At 41.6% G+C, this 16,874-nt stretch overlaps 1 protein-coding gene across 1 annotated transcript; it reads left to right on the plus strand.

Moving 5' to 3' along the window:
• Positions 1–7,213: 7,213 nt before the first annotated feature.
• LOC109189573 (myosin-7-like) lies at positions 7,214–10,684 on the plus strand. Its single transcript, XM_019340183.1, has 6 exons — positions 7,214–7,430; positions 8,874–9,187; positions 9,294–9,362; positions 9,477–9,608; positions 9,788–9,844; positions 10,468–10,684. Exons 3-6 carry the CDS (start codon positions 9,294–9,296, stop codon positions 10,483–10,485), a joined length of 276 nt encoding a protein of 91 aa, XP_019195728.1. The 5' UTR covers positions 7,214–7,430; positions 8,874–9,187; the 3' UTR covers positions 10,486–10,684.
• Positions 10,685–16,874: the final 6,190 nt, after the last annotated feature.

Below are 16,874 nucleotides of genomic sequence, written 5' to 3' on the forward strand. Positions count from 1 at the left end.
TGTTACACCCGAGCGGTCAATAGACGTGATTCCGGTCCGTCTTCCCGGGTGAACACGATTGCTAAGGAGGAGTCTAAAGACCGGAAGGAACAACCCGAGCCCTCCGAGGAAATAGAGGAAGTTCCCCTGTCCGAGGACCGACCGGACAGGAAGATAAAGATTGGTCGGGCCCTCACCCTTGAGCTCCGAGCGGAAGTTTTGGCAATACTCCGGGAGTTTGCCGACATCTTTGCATGGGGGCCCGAAGATATGCCCGGGATCGACCGATCGGTCATCTGTCACAAGTTAGCTGTCGATCCCTCAGCGAAGCCGGTCGTACAGAAGACCCGGCACCTTTCATCCGATCACCGCGAATTTGTCAGAGAAGAAGTCAAGAAGATGGCGGCGATCGAGCACATCCGGCCGGTAATTTATCCCGAGTGGGTGGCCAACATTGTCCTTGTTCCGAAGCCCCCAGCTTGGAGGATGTGCATTGACTTCACCGACCTCAATAAGGCCTGTCCGCTCGACCCATAACCCTTGCCGAGTATCCACCAGATGGTCGACGAGACGGTCGGGGCCGAGTTAATGAGCTTCATGGATGCATTCAAAGGATATCATCAAATAATGATACACCATGAAGATGAGAGCAAAACAGCCTTCGTGACCCCGGACGGGCTGTATTGCTACCGAGTGATGCCGTTCGGCCTCCGCAACGCAGGAGCGACCTATCAGAGGATGGTCAATATGCTCTTCGCCGATCTGTTAGACCGAACGATGGAGGCGTACATTGATGACATGCTGGTCAAGAGTCGGGACCGATCCGACCACACTCGGGATCTCCGGGAGTGCTTCCAGATCATGAGGAAGTACCAGTTGCGTCTGAACCCGACCAAGTGCACATTTGCGGTTCAGACCGGGAAGTTCCTCGGCTACATGATGACCAATAGGGGGATCGAGCCCAACCCGGCCAAGGTCAAGGCGATTCTGGACATGCAACCACCTTCAACCGTTCGGGAGTTCCAGCAATTGACCGGTCGGTTGGCAGCTCTTAGCCGGTTCCTCTCCAAGTTAGCCGAGCGCGCTTTACCTTTCTTCAAGGTATTGCGTAAAGTTAATGGGTTCGTCTGGGACGACGAGTGCCGAGCGGCTTTCGACGAGCTAAAGGAATACCTCATGTCACCAATCGTGCTCTCGAAGCCCGAGCTTGGAGAAGAGTTAGACGTGTACCTCGCCGTGTCCGATCGTGCAGTAAGCGCAGTATTGTGCCGAACCGATCCGGAAGGGGTTCAGCGACCGGTGTACTATGTAAGCCACGCGCTACATGGTCCCGAGCTCCGGTACTCCCGGTTAGAGAAGGTCGTTTATGCCTTGTACATTGCCGCGAAGAAGTTGGCTCCCTACTTTCAAGGTCGAGCAATTCGCGTTTTGACCGATCAGCCGATCGGGCCGGTCCTCCGAACTGCTTCATCATCCGGTCGCCTAGTCAAGTGGGCGTTAATGCTGACCCAGTACGCGATCGAATACCGACCAAGACCAGCCATCAAAGATCAAGCCCTTGCAGATTTCTTGGTCGAGTGCACCGCCCGGGATACCCGACCCCCCGAGGTTGCGGATCCCGAGGCTGAGTGGTCGTCGCTGGCTACTAACGGGTCGAGTAGCAAGAAAGGGGCAGGAGGAGGAGTGGTGGTCACGAGCCCGGAGGGATTCAAAGTCTATTTCGCCCTCATGTATCAGTTCCATCCAACCAACAATGAAGCCGAGTACGAAGCCTTTGTTAACGGTTTACAGTGTGCTCGGGACTTGGGGGCTGAATACATTCGGGCTCAGACGGACTCCGCGCTCGTGGTCGAGCAGGTTCTCGGGGATTATGAAGTGAACGGAGAACGGTTACAGCTATACCGAGACCTGGCCATGGAAAAGCTTACCCAGTTTCGGGGGGTATACCGTCCGGCACATACCCCGATTGGATAATGCCGATGCGGACATCTTGTCCAAATTAGCCCAAGACGCCCCGGAGCACATGTCGAAGATTGCTCAGATTCTGGTGATCCCTAGACACAGCATACATCGCTTGCCGGTCAATTCAATCCAACCGGTAGAAGACAATTGGATCACCGATCTAAAGGAGTTCCTTGACCACGGTCGACTTCCAGACGACCCCCAGCGTGCTCGGAAGGCCAAGTTTAGAGCCCCGAGGTTCCAAGTCTTGGACGGTCGTCTTTATAGGCGATCATATGGAGGCCCTCTTATGCGTTGCTTGACCGCATTTGAGGCCGATCTGGTAATGAAGAAATTGCACTCGGGTATTTGTTCATCACATCAAGGAGGCCGATCCTTGGCTCGTCGAATCATGCTGATCGGGTATTATTGACCGTCCCTCCAGCTAGACTATGAGAAGTTAGCTCGGGAATGTGAGACGTGCCAATTGTTTGCCCGGATGCCGGGACGACCGGCCACTTTCTATCAACCGGTCACAACCGCAATTCCCTTCGCTAGATGGGGGGTGGACATCTTGGGACCCTTCCCTCAGCTCTCCGGTCAGAGAAAATTTGTCATCGTTGCCATTGATTACTTTTCCAAATGGATAGAAGCCGAGCCGTTAGCCACGATCACCTCTCAGCAGTGTACTCGGTTCTTATGGCGCAATGTGATTTCCCGCTTTGGTGTGCCCGTGCATCTCATCAGCGACAATGGCCGCCAATTCGTAAGCCAATATTTCCAGAACTTCTTGGCCACAATCGGGATGACTCACGTCCGGTCATCGGTGGCTTACCCGCAGGGAAATGGGCAAGTAGAAAATGCCAATCGGACGATTCTGGAAGGTCTTAAAAAGAAGCTACACTCGGCTGGTCGTAGTTGGGCCGATGAGTTGCCATACGTTTTGTGGACTTATCGGACGACCCCGAGGGAGGCTACTTTGGAGACCCCTTTCGCCCTCGTTTACGGAGCAGAAGCCCGACTCCCGATCGAGGCATGGATCCCGACCGACCGAGAACGAACTTACAATGCAGAGGAGAATGAACACTCGATGGTCGTGGATCTCGATGGGGTCGAGGAGAAAAGAGAGCTAGCCGCTAGGCGTATGACCGAGTATCAGAAGAAAGTCAAGAGTTCAAAGGACGTTCGGGTCAACCCTCGTTATTTTCAGGTGGGAGATTACGTACGACGGGAGGCCAGTCAACCATTAGAAGGTGGAAAGCTAGCTCAGAATTGGGAAGGGCCATACATCATCAGCGCTGTCATACGGCCGGGGACGTACCGACTGGAGACAACAACCGGTCGGATAATCGAGGGGACTTGGAATTCCGAGTACCTCGTTATGTTTAGGCATTAGCCTATTTCTTGTAATTTCTAGACGAAGTGGGGGCTCGACCTGCGAGTTGGCCTCGGTCGTAATTTATTTGAGAGTTGTAAATATTTGTTCAACCGCCTGCGAGCGGGAAGGTTTAATGTATATACGATCGGTGATTGCTCGACCGTTTGCATACGGCGGCCCGATCGGTTTTTTCCTTACCTTCGTTAACGTAGGTTAGGTCACCATCAAGTTATCTCGACCGGGCGAGTCCATCGACCGGTCATATGCGCTCCTCTTCGGCGGACATCTGGGTCGCGCCACCGATCGGGAAAGCCAGAGCTCCCAGCATAATTTCCCGATCTGTCCAACTTCTTTCCACTATCGCACCCGCTCGTGCCTCGAGGGCACAATAGCGTGGGGGCTGGGATGAAGGAAGTGTCGTAGGTCCGTCGCTCGGGAACACCCAGATCGTGGAGGCTTACCAATTTTCAAAATTTTCGACAAGGCCAAAAGATCGGGTAAACCTGATCGGGCAGGCCAGCACAGCGTCGGAATTCCAGTCGAACGATGCACGACTGGGCCATAAGGCTGCGAGGTCGGGCATTAGACCAATCGGAAGACGCACGAGCAGGCCATAAGGCCGCGGGGTCGGGTGTCGAACGAATTCTATGAGGCACGACCGGGCCATGAGGCCAAAGGGTCAGGCTTTGAGTGTGTCAAGAAATGCATGACCGGGCTACAAGGCCGTAAGGCCGAGCGTTAGGTATTCGGTGCATGTACAACCGAAAGCAAATAAGGACGAATGGAATAAGTTCAGTAAAAACAAGTTTCATTAATTCCAAAAGTGCCCGGTACAAACTCGGGACCGGGCTCCCGATCAAGGTCACTTACAAAAAAGAAGTAAAACCTACTTCTATTTCTTCGCCCACTCGGCCTCGCCTTTCTTTGAAGCCTCTGCCTCGCTCGGGGTGGCCACAGTCTTTAGTGAAAATCATTCCTAGGACACTTTTTGTCCGAATGATTTGCCAATCTGAGTGATAGACAACATTCTCATTGTTTCTTTTAATGAGTATTGTCTTTCAACAAGTCTGTCTTTGAGTTCAATAGTACAAAAAAAGGTTTTAAAGTCTCCCATAAAACACTTTCCGAGTCACCTGTATAGGTGACACAGATCTTGGACACTATGAAAGTCCTCCGCTTTTCGAGTCACCCGTAAAGGGTGACTCGGAAAGCGGAGGATGATTTTTTTTAAAATTTTTTTAATATAGACTTTCCGAGGCACCTGCTCCGCTACAGGTGCCTCCGATAGTCCTTTATTATTATTTTATTAATTTGTTTCCGAGACACCCACTTGCAGGTGGGTTCCTCGGAAAGTTACCATTTAATATATATATATATATATATATATATATGTATGTATGTATGTATGTATGTATGTATGTATGTATGTATGTATGTATGTATGTATGCATGCATGCATGCATGCATGTATGTATGTATGTATGCATGCATGTATGTATGTATGTATATATATATATATATGTATGTATGCATGTATGTATGCATGTATATATATATATATATATATATATATGTATACATACATACATACATGCATGCATGCATGCATACATACATACATACATACATACATACATACATACATACATACATACATACATACATACATACATACATACATACATACATACATACATACATACATACATATATATATATATATATATATATATATATATATATATATAAGAAAAAATTACAGCCAAAAGAAAAAGTTTAATAAAGAAATGTTTTTTTAAAGAGTTCTTCATTGCCACCAAAACAATGTTTTACATATGACCCAAAAGTGGTCACCCCACAAGGGCATAATATCTATACAAACCACTAACTAATCCATAATGCCGCATTGCCTTAGTGCAAACCAATACTAACCAAATGGGTGCAACCAACCTAAACCTTGCGGCCTACCAAGCCCTCCCATTTCTGTGTGATTGGCGAGGACCATCATCTGCAAGACTTACCATCTACCCCAAATCTGTCAAATAGGATTAAAAGATATCAGAAGGCAAAAATTATCCTTGGAGATATTAAAAGGCAAAAATTAAGATTAATTTCACTGCAAATCAAAATTAATTTTATGAAAATTTTTATAAAATCAAGTACAATAGTTAATACTCAGTTCTGTATGAAGATAACAATGGGGTAATTATATTAAAGATATCCATCCAACCCTCATTACCATGATAATGTTGAGCAGTAATCATTCTAACTCACTTTACATTTCTACAACATAAAATTCATTTTTTATCTAGTGATATGTAATAACATCAACTCAATCCCAATCCTGGGCAAGGCTAACAAAGAGATGTATAAAACGCAATGTCTTGATACAAGGTTTATCTCTCGTTGTGGCAGCATTCGGCCATTGCGAAATCAAAATTTCGACATAACAAGTTGTATGAGTTCTGAAAATGTAAAACAAAAAGAATCATGGAAGCCAAGTCATGGGTTACTCATAACAATAATAGTACCAATGTAGAAGAGATAAAAGGAGAAGCCTCACAAGTCACATGTTTCGAGCATGCATAATTGAGCCATACAACACCTGGACAGAAACTATTCGCTGATAGCCTATTCCACTTTCGGCAACTTGTAAGAACTTCATGATGCCATAAGGTGTTTCATTATTCAATCCAATGTATTTGATCTAGAGGAAATAAATTTCACCTTCAATTGAATGCCAAAAAGTAAAGTTGAATAACCAAATTATTAGGAAGCACAAATAACCTTTCCAGCATCGACAACTCTGCTTAAAGCACTTATTTGTTCCTCAAACTCACTGAGGAAAAATTTAGGAGCTGATCATATTCAGTTTCTCCAAACATTGGAACATAGCTGTGAGAAGGTCCAAGAAATTTCAATTAAATGGTGGATGACAGACTGGTTAGACTTCAACTCCCAGCACTCTCATTGTCTCCATCAACCTGAAATGGTGGATGGATATACAAGTCATTGTTTAATTGATAGGTATCATACAAAGGGCAAAGATTCAAGTCATTGTTTAATTGATAGGTATCTTATCAATTAAACAGATGCTGTGATATTTGCAAGCATTTTTACATACATAATGATGTAACTAAGTTCTCAAATCCAAAAGAGATGAAAAATTAAGTAACTACTAAACCAAATAAACACAAACCAGCATGGTTGCTGGATATACAGAGAGAAGGGGGTTTACTTGCATTGTGGTAGTGCTGCTCATGGATCCATCTTCCTCAGGGCGACCTAATTTACTTATATCATGATAAAACCTAAAAACGAGGTACGGAGAGTGGTGCCGTATATTATAATACTGCTGCACAAACGCGTTGCCCACCTAATATCACCACCAAAACAAAAAGTGTTAGCAGAACGAGCCAAATTATTATTTCTTACAAAGAAGAAAAGAAAAAAACGCTTACGACTTGGGCAGAGACCGCCGGTTGCGCCGCTACCTCTGGAGCTGCTACTGTTGCCATCGCCACTTGATCTCAACTAACAAGCTGCCTGCGAAAACTGTAGCACAATAAAAAGCGACGCCTCATTTTTGTAATTAAACTGAGAGTTTCATTTTCACTAGTACAAAAAACATCAATAAAATCGACAAATTCGCGTTCAAAGTTCTAACTTTGGACGCCTAAAGTGTAATGCGGTGACATTTTTATAATTAAAATGCCATTATATAAATATTTTTTTTTAATTTTAAAACAGTATTGGCGTCCAAAGCTCTGTACTTTGGACGCTAATATTAAAAGTCTTCTATTATTCGCGTCCAAAGCTCTGTACTTTGGACGCGAATAATAATCAAGACGCGATATTTTTATTTTTTTTATCTTAAAAGCCCTAGCTAGAGCAGATCGAGATCAGATCGCCGTCCATTAGCACCACCATCATCTCCATCAGCTCCGATCTTCATCCATTAGTACCACCGTCCGACGCCGTCCATCAGTCTCCATCGGCCCCGCTGTCCACAGCTCTCCATCTTCCCGTCCATCGCTGCTCGCCGATCTACGTCACCGCCGCTGCCGCCCAAGGTCGCCGCCGCGACGCCTCAGGTCTACTATCTCACCACCGCATTACACACGCCAAAAAGGTTAGAATTAAATTTTTAAATTCAGTAATTATTTAAATTATATTTTGTTATTTGTTATTGTTGTTTATTTATTTTGTTATTTACATAGCAGTCAATTATATTGAATTATTGTAAGTAATTTACTGCTGAATGAATGAATGAAACGGTGCCTGCTTTTTTGATTGAATGAATGAATGAAACGGTGAAAAGAAGGTTGGTATCACAAGGTTTCTGGTCTGACCCAAGTACAAAGACTAAACTAGAAAGGAACTTTAACGTATGATAAAATGTGTTTTTTTTGTGTGATTATTATATCCTCAATGCTGTAGTATATGTATACAACAACAATGCCTGATTGTGAGGGGTGACAGACCTTATATCCTTTGCTGCTTGGAGCTATTAATGAATTTATAAATAGGTTCAAACAGAAGGCTGCAAATTGGGATGATTGGGTGAGGACTCTAAGTGGTCATATAATGGTGAATATTTTTCATTTAACTTGAGAATAACTTTTGGTGTCAATATAGTCTGGTGTTGTTACTTAGCACATATCTTTTAGACTATCTCTTCTGACTCTGGAGTTCTATGGTGATCTAGCTAGCTAATTGAAATTGGGCACCTTGCAATCTTCATGTGTACCCTTTCTGGACACCTTTGTATTATTTTTCAGCTTAGACTTTATATGCTCATTAGCTCATAAGGCCAAATTAGATGTTTAAATTTAATTGCTTCAAATGGTTTAGACTTTAGACATGCTGCATAGGCAGCATGGAACATTGTGTTGCTAATTTGGCCTTCTAGTTTGCGCATATGATACATGATTTTTTATGTAACTCTTTTTAAGCTCTTCCAAGTCAGTTCTTAGGTTCAGCAGATAAGCTCCTTATCTATTTGACATTATACATAAATGTGGCATTGAAGAGTCTTGAAGGCTGCAGAACTTTAGCTGAAGGTACTAAGGCTATAATAAACTTAGGACATGAAAATGTTCCTGTAGCTGGGGAGAAAGGCTTCAATTCTTTATTGCAGTTGTTACTGTTCCTTTATCCTTTAACTTAAGTGATCTGGGACGATAACGAAACAAGGAGCAAGTAGATTGTTATCTATTAGATTCTTAATGTTAAGCTGGACATAATTGCTTTTTAATTTGAAATTTTGATAAAAGCCATGTAAATATAAATTAATCAACTTCAATTGTTTTCTTTGGATTTGTCATTTTGTTACTCAATTACCACAACATGAAATATTCCAATTTGCTTGTTTCACTATTATCTCAATATTTGAATCTCAGACCATTAAGTTTACACATCTTCAAAATGGTCCACCTTATATGCTTGACCGTTAACTGTAAATAGCATTTTAAGCCTTACAATGGTCTGATAATGGAATATATTTTCTGCGAGATTCTTTAGTGGCAACTAAAATCTTGTACTGAACTATTGACTTTTTTTTTTTTAATCATAGAGCTATTTAGAGAGGAGACAAGTTGGAGATTACTCAATGTTGCATTTCGGGCTAATGGGACTCCGAACAAATGGTGGCTAGCATTTGCAAAGAGAAGATTTATGAACATACTTGATGATTGAGGTTTAGTCTTTTAAAAGAGATGTAGAGAAGATTACATCTACTCTTGACAAAATAACTGCTTGTCAAGTTTCAAAAGGCAAGAGAGGTTTCCTTTTAAACATTTCTATTTACTACTCTGATCTATACACTCGACCAATGCTTTCTTCCATAAGAAATTAAAGAAAGCAGGATTAGGGTCACATCCATCAAAGGTTTGGTTTTCCGATCCATTTTCGTAATCAATTTTTAACTATACAACATATATAAAGACAACTAATTTGCTGGCATTAATCCATGAGTTATCTTTGGTGTTCTTAGATGGTGAATATCCATTTCTGTGTAGATTTGATAAACAAATCACAAGAAGAAGTTTGTCCTAAAGTTTTGGTTAGTGCAACTGCAGTTGGCTATTATATTATGGTTTCATATTAAATTCTTTCGATTTCTTAAATTATAGAAGACCACATAGTGTTCCAGTCTGATTTTCAAATTAAATCACAGGTACAATGGAGAACCATAACAGTTTACTTGGGATTAGAGAGTATCCTTCTTTTAGAGAGAAACATGTTGATGCAGTATGTTGGTTCCTCTTGGGATGACTTAAAACATGTAAGGCAGGCTGTAGGATTCTTGGTATGTTTTCTTGTTTGCTTTATGACAAAGTAGTTTCGATGTTAACATGATTTCATATTCTTTGATAGAAGACCAAATTTTATGTCATGGGTGGACTGCTTTGCAGCTATGGACTTTAAGACAATAGTGAGATGACTTTCTTACCAGTCTTCTGACTTAAACTGATTTAAAATTTTCAGGTTCTGCAAGAGAAAGCAAAGATTACATACGATGATCTTACAACTGACTTGTGCCCTGTAAGCTATTTTATGAGTACTCCATGCTTTTCTTGTTTCTTGTTTTAAAATTTTCAGGTGCTCAATGCTCTTAAATCATTGAAAACATTGTAAGATTTCTTTCTCGCCAGGTTTGAAGAGCTTAAAATGTATTTTGCACCATCGAGTTTCATTTTTCCTGATTCATGTTTGCCATTGTTTCATGTCCTTACTGAAAACACAGAGTACGAGATGATTAATTTTGCATGTCCTTCATGTTTTAAAAGTCCAAGGATGAATGTGAATACTTGATAAATTTAGCCAAACCTCACATGGCATTAACTCTATTATTAGTGAATTCTAAGTGCTTGTTTGGCTATCTACTCCAAAAGAATAGAAGTTGGACCAAACACTAAAACGGGAAAAGGCTTTTAAAGCCAAATAAAATTATAAAAGGCAAAAGCTAGCTTTGAAGAAGCTTCATAGTTGAAAAAGCGTTTGTGTGTGTGTTTTATTTATTTATTTATTAAATAATCATAATGTCCAGCCGGCCAAACAAGCACTAAATCTTCTGCATATTTGTTCTTTTATAGAGACCTTCACTTTATGAGATTGCCTTGTAGATTTCTTCCATGTTTTAAACCATTTTGGTCTATTTATTCTAGGTGGTTGCCATGTTATAAGAGGAAACAAGTGGTTTTTTACTAAGTGGATGCGTGTTGGTGAGTACAAGCTCTATTTATGAGATTTCAGCAACAAGCACTCAGACAGTTTGACAAGGATATTTCAGCAGATGTGTGCTTCTCATAACATTTTGAATGTTTGATACATTTTAATTGTTAACATTTAGAATTTGTAGTAAAATATTATTAGAATTGAAATTTTAGATTTGTGTGTTTTAGTTGATAGAATTGGTGTGTAGTATACATCTTAAATTGATTAATGTCGAAATATATTATTTGGTAGTTATGCTGGGATGTAGAGGAAAATATTGGTAGTTTTATTTAATTTTTTTTTACTATACGCGTCTAAAGTTTAGAAACTTTGGACGCGTATAGTATTTTTTAAAAAGTAAATAGACACTATACGCATCCAAAGTTCACGAACTTTGGACGCGAATTATCATTTTTCGCGTCCAAAGTTCTTCAACCTTGGACGCGAATAATCATTTTGCGCGTCCAAAGCTACTTTGGACGCTGATTGTTTATACAATCAGTGTCCCCGACATCTGCGTCCCAGTTACTTTGGATGCGAATTAGCCTTAACTTTGGACGCGAATGACTGTTTCTGTACTAGTGTTTCTTCCCTTATTCTCTTGTTCTGTGTCCATTGGTAATCTTTCCTAGTATGATTACCTTTCTTCTTTAGCTAGATTGGCAAGTTGTATCCTTCAAACCTTAAACCACTTCCTTTCTCATATTCCTCATACGGAACGAATGTTCCAGACCCATCCATTGTTACTTTGTTGTCTCTCATTAACTTCTTTCAAAGATTGATCTACTCTTGGCGAGATAGTCCTACAAGTGAGTAGACAGATTGTGATCCATAGGATGGTCTCAGTCTTATAGATTGCCGTCGAAACTTGGAGGGTGCTTCATGTCGAGACTTTGAGGGTGTCGTCTGCTGAGACTTGGAAGGAGGTGTGTTGTATGTGTGATCGAAGGTTCCTTCATTTCTTCTTTCGGGTTCCTTTCTTCTTCCTCCATCTGCATCATCATCATCTTTCCTATGTCTCTTTTCCCCCTTTTTGGCATCATCACCATCAGTGGGAGGATCAGAAGGTTTCAAAAGTGAATCAACCTTGATAGAAAGTTCCTTGACATAGTTCAGGATCTGAACTTGATATTCAGCCATGGCAAACAGATTATCGTTGGCTGTATCAACCTTCAGACACGAGAGATCCACTCGTTCTTTGAGACCAAATTGGGCAAGCTTGAGCGAATGTTGCTCTTTTGCAATTTTATAAAGCATTTCGGTCTGGTGGCTTAAATCAACAGGCTGCTGAACTTGTGGAGTTGATGATTTTGCCTTTTGATCTTCCTTCTGCATGAAAGTTAGTTGTCTTGCGATGAGAGACAATTGAGCAGACAGGTGTTGCATTACTCCAACATCTTCTAGGCGTTGCTCATTATATCGTTGATGTTGTTTGTGAAGCGCCTCAACTGTTCTTGCAAGAAGTGTTAAGATTGCTTCAATATCAAGAGTTTCATTTTTAGTTTGGATGCCATGCTCAATTCGGCTGGGGACGACATGTGCCATACTCAATGATGCTTCCGGTTTGCCATCATGAGATGCTTTCGGGATCCAAGATTTTCCATCCTTTGAACGAGAGTAGAGATCCGTAGGTGGGATCATCACAGTTCGTCCAATGACGGGCGATTCGTCATCATCATTATCATCATCGCTGGAATTTGCATCACTATTTCCACCATCATCATCATTTGGGTCATCACCATTACTACCATCATTTTCGTTATCATCTTCCTCATCATCATCGTCTACATCATTTTTCTCATCATCATCATCTTCATCATGTTTCTCATCATCATCATCTTCATCATTTTTCTCATCATCTTCTTCTTCATCACTTTTCTCATTAGCAGCACCTTCAACAATCTCCTTATCAGAATCATCCTTCTTAGAAACTTCACCACTTCTGTTTCCATCTGTATTTTGGACATGCGGTGGTGTGTTGTCTTTTCGAGAGGTATTATCATGTGTGGGGTCTGGAACTTGTTCCTCTCGTGCATCAGCTGTCAGATGGATGTGAGCATCGATAGCTTTCGTGCCACTTGTGCTGCAATGAGGATCATTCTTGTATAGCTTCTCAAGCTCGGTTTTGATCTTGGACAAATGTATAACATCTCTTAGATTCTTCATTTCGGCCTCGAATGCTGGATCATCAAATGAAGGCTTCACGATGTCAAGGCTGATTGGAGCCTTTTATGTTCTAATGCTTCTATTTGTGATCTTGTAGGAGTATACTCGAGAAATCTTTGGAATCATGATGGCCTCATAGGCATCCTTCGTGTTCATCCATTCTAAGGCAAAGATTTCTTCTTCTTTCATATTATCAAGTCCTGCAAGGAAGACGTCGAGAGGAGATGTGCGCTATTTCTGCCATCTTAGAACTCGTTGATACTCCTCGAAAATAGACTGTCGAAGTATTTGATCTTTCGATGGAGGTGGAGCTGGACTTGTCTCATTGATCTCTTCTCTTGTCTCTTCTGGCAAGCCAGGTTCTTGTGGGAGACTTAAGAGATCAGAAGAAGAAGGAACACACCTGTCCTTTTCTACCATTGCAGGTTCTTGTGTCAGAATCGGGTGGACCTACTCTGCAATAGTAGGTTCTTGTGGTAGGGAACTTTCGGATGTGAGTTTTTGCTTCTTCTTTTCCCGCACAATGGCAAGGACTTGAGAGAATTTCTTGACGGCAGGAGCATTTTTGGCTTTATCTTCCCCCTGAGCAGTAGGCGGGGGTGTAACTGACTTCTGTATGAGCTTGGAGAGAGTAGAAGTGGGAAGCGGAGCTAATCGAATCATGATTTCTTGAGCTTTGTCATGAATTGGTCGAAAATGAAGCTTGACATTATCTGTACGTTTGTTGTCCGAACATTCACCGTCGGACGAATCCTCTACTTGAGTGTGTTCAGAACTGCTGATTTTATGGACGTGTGTTGACGATTGCACAACTTTGGCTTGTATTGGTGCAGATTGTGAGATGGGTTCGGCTGCCAAGTGAGTTGAAGTCTCGAGAGGAATTGGAGATGAGATTGGGATAGTGGTTAGATCCTTCAGAGACGCATGACCACTTTCGTCTTCCTGAACAGCAGAAAGAGAAGGAGATGAACCTTCTTCAGAGGAATGCTTGACCTTTCATGTTCGCCGTTGTCACTTTGGTGTAGCTTGATCACTTTCAGAGGTCATCTTTCGTTTTGACTTTGACTCTGGAATGGGCAGATTCAGTTCAATGGCTCGTTGCTTATCGTAGCCAGAGGGCTTTGACTTCATGTGGCAAACTTTTGGGCCAAGCGAAATGCTTTCCCTTAAAGCGATGTTCTTGTAACTGAGTAGGTGGCCTATCATTAGACCGAATCCAACCTTTCGCCATATATCACCATCCGAGGTTTTGCCCGCAGTGATATGGACTCGAAGATGTTCAAAGACAACTTTCGACCAGTCCACTTTATAACTGTACAAGAAGGCATGAATCATTTTCAATTTCTCTTGCGTGACATCATCTGTCCCAGATGTCTTGTGATCAACAATCTTTTTGAAAATGTCAGCAACAAATTCATAATCCAGCTTGAACCACTTCTTCTTCAAAGGCCATTTTACATCAGTTCGACTTTGAGCATTCTTGATTTGAGCATAAAAGGCATGCTGATCATAGAAATATAACGAGAAATTTGAATTGTAAGATACATCTCTTTCTGGAAAACCAAACGCCGTTTTGATGTCCTCCGATGTCAACGAAATGGCTGTGCCGTTTATTTCAAAGGTGATCATAGAAGCATCAACAGATATAGTAGCATTCAAATAAAACTGTGTGACATCAAAATGGTAGAAGAAGGTGTAAACATGAGTTACATAGCTATACAAACCACTTTCCTTTAGCAGACGGATAACCGAGTCCCTAAACTTCTTGTTCAGAGCATACTGGAGAAATCCGTGTGCATCCCACATGTATCCACACGGTATAAAGTGTTCTCTGGATTTGATGAAGGCTTCATCCGAGGTGGGAAACGTTGGAAGCTTTTCAGCAGTTGTAGATGGAACCTCTTTGGAGACTTTAGTTTTGGATTTCTTCTCCATTGTTGTTCAAAAGGAAGAAGGTTAAATATTGAAGGTTCTTGGTAAAGAATGGGAGGTTTTGAGAGAGATCAAGGTGGGAAGGAAGGGTTATGAGAATGAGATTGTAGGGTTAAATAGGACATACCCGAATTCTTAGGGTCGGGTTGATGGGTGACCCGCAATTCAAATTTGAGAAGGGGTATATGGGTAGGTTCAAATTGGGCTTTGGGTCAAGTCTGAAAATTTGTGTATATAAGGCAATATATCTGTGGGGTTCATCTGATAAGGAAGATATTAGATCAAAAATTGTCATTCCATATTTAATGTGGAGAGAGAAATCCACTCGAGTATGGGACATGGGCAATTAATGCCTGTCCTTTCCACTGACATGATCAGGCGTGATCATGGGTTAGTGGACCGATTTTCTCGGCCACACGATATTTTTTATTAACTTCATCGAACGGTTGGGATAATAGCTTCCTTATGATAACTGTTTTATGTTCTTGCAAAGATGGCTTGATAAAGAAGAATCAATTCACACATCTCCACGAATCAAATAAAGTTTCATGAAGATTGATGTCGTTCTTTCGGGTGTCTATGTTTCGAAAGAATCGTCATTTTAAAACACGAAACATAAAGATGATTTATTATTGATCATACGAAATATAGACATTCTCATAACAGATTAAATCATCTTAATACATCCTTGAACATGATAAAGGATTCCATTGTCCTTACTTCTTGGCTTTTCCCTTCTGAAGCTCAAGAGTTCGCTTCTTAAAGTAGTCCTTGCGGAAAAGCTCGAAGGCGAGAAGGTCTGTTAGAACAGAGTCATATTCAGCTTCGGAACTCTCGTCTTCTTTGCTTTCGGGATCATTGCAGGGAAGGTTGCGAAGCCACAGTACATACTCTCTGTCATACAGAGGGTTGTTGATGAAGGTTCCAAAGGGATTAACTCCAGATCCATCTTGTGGAGGTGGTGCTTCATTCTGAGTTAGTGGTGGAGAGAACTTATCTGCATTAATGGGGCTTGAACGTGTTTCTGAGCTTTCTCCATTGTCACTTTGGATTTTTCCTCTCTTCTTTCGGTCGCTTTTTGCCTCATCGTCAGGTATCATTGAATACACAATCTCCTTGCCTTTGTCCATTTAAAATGTTTGATATGTGAGAATTCTTAATGAGATGGCTTCTTTATATAGATGTTTGAAGGTCACGAGCTTTGATGTCCTTATGACAAGACTGATCAGAGTGACCATTCCCTGAAGTTTCGAGTTCCCATATTATGTAGAGCATCTTCGTTTGTCGAGAGAGTAGTTGTTGTCTTTAAGACTGACATATCAACTTTCTGAGATATTCCTGAATTGTGATATTTTCATTTGGAGATGATTCGTGTGTGAGAAGATATGAAACAAATAAAGTTTTGTTCATGAAAGATCAACACGAAGCATAAAAGCTTTAATTTCAGATAACCAGAGAGCACATAAGACATGATTACATTAAAAGTCCTTAACGAAAGGAAAACTATTTCTTCTCTTTTCCTTTCATGTCTTTGCTTACCTCCTCTCTGGTTTTCATTATCTTCCATAGCTCTTTGCGAAACCACTTGGAAGTTTTGGTCACATTGGAACCAGAAGAAAAATCTGGTTCCTCTTCCGTTTCTTCGCTTAGTTCGAGTTCTCCTTTGTACGTGCTCATAAAAGTGAGATAATCCCGGTCTGCATGAGTCTTCTTCCGATCTTCTGCTGTGGGAAAGGTTTTTCCTTCATCCACAGGAGGTGGTGCAACTTGTTGATCTGCAGCAGGAGCATCCTCAGGGTCATAGACTAGAAATCCTTCGTGATGATCATACTGTTCACTGTCGGAAGAGATTTCCAGTGGTGCTCTGAGGCTGTTTCCGGGATGTAAATCTCTTTGTTCTTCTCGGATTCGCCGAGCAGTTTCTTTTCGCCTCTGGGTTGTAGCTCTTGTGATTGGTTTACGAGAAGCCATGGCAAATCTACCTTTGAAGAGTTTTAGATGTGAAGGGAATGAGTTCCATGCTCATCGATCACGTCCTTTTATAGCTAGGATCTGAGAATCACGGTTCTTGAAGTTTGGGAAGAATTAAATGACTAGTCAATGTTTTTGCGTTATTCAGCTGTGTATTATTTTTAGCCTTGACTAATAACGCACATTTCGATAACGACTGTTTGAATATGTGACAAATCGTTATAGAGATTCCTTGTTGGTCCCATAGGCGTCTTTTTGCTTTCCCTTGAATTTTAGAGATAATGGCAAG

This window comes from Ipomoea nil, unplaced genomic scaffold, assembly GCF_001879475.1.
Source record: "Ipomoea nil cultivar Tokyo-kokei standard unplaced genomic scaffold, Asagao_1.1 scaffold1558, whole genome shotgun sequence".
Taxonomy (NCBI): domain Eukaryota; kingdom Viridiplantae; phylum Streptophyta; class Magnoliopsida; order Solanales; family Convolvulaceae; genus Ipomoea; species Ipomoea nil.

Bases quoted from the DNA above. Each gene is read 5' to 3' on its own strand.
- LOC109189573 (XM_019340183.1), top strand. From the start codon at position 9,294: ATGGTGAATATCCATTTCTGTGTAGATTTGATAAACAAATCACAAGAA. The intron at 9,363-9,476 runs GTTAGTGCAACT...ATTAAATCACAG, and splicing joins AAGTTTGTCCTAAAGTTTTG to GTACAATGGAGAACCATAAC. The intron at 9,609-9,787 runs GTATGTTTTCTT...TAAAATTTTCAG, and splicing joins GGCAGGCTGTAGGATTCTTG to GTTCTGCAAGAGAAAGCAAA.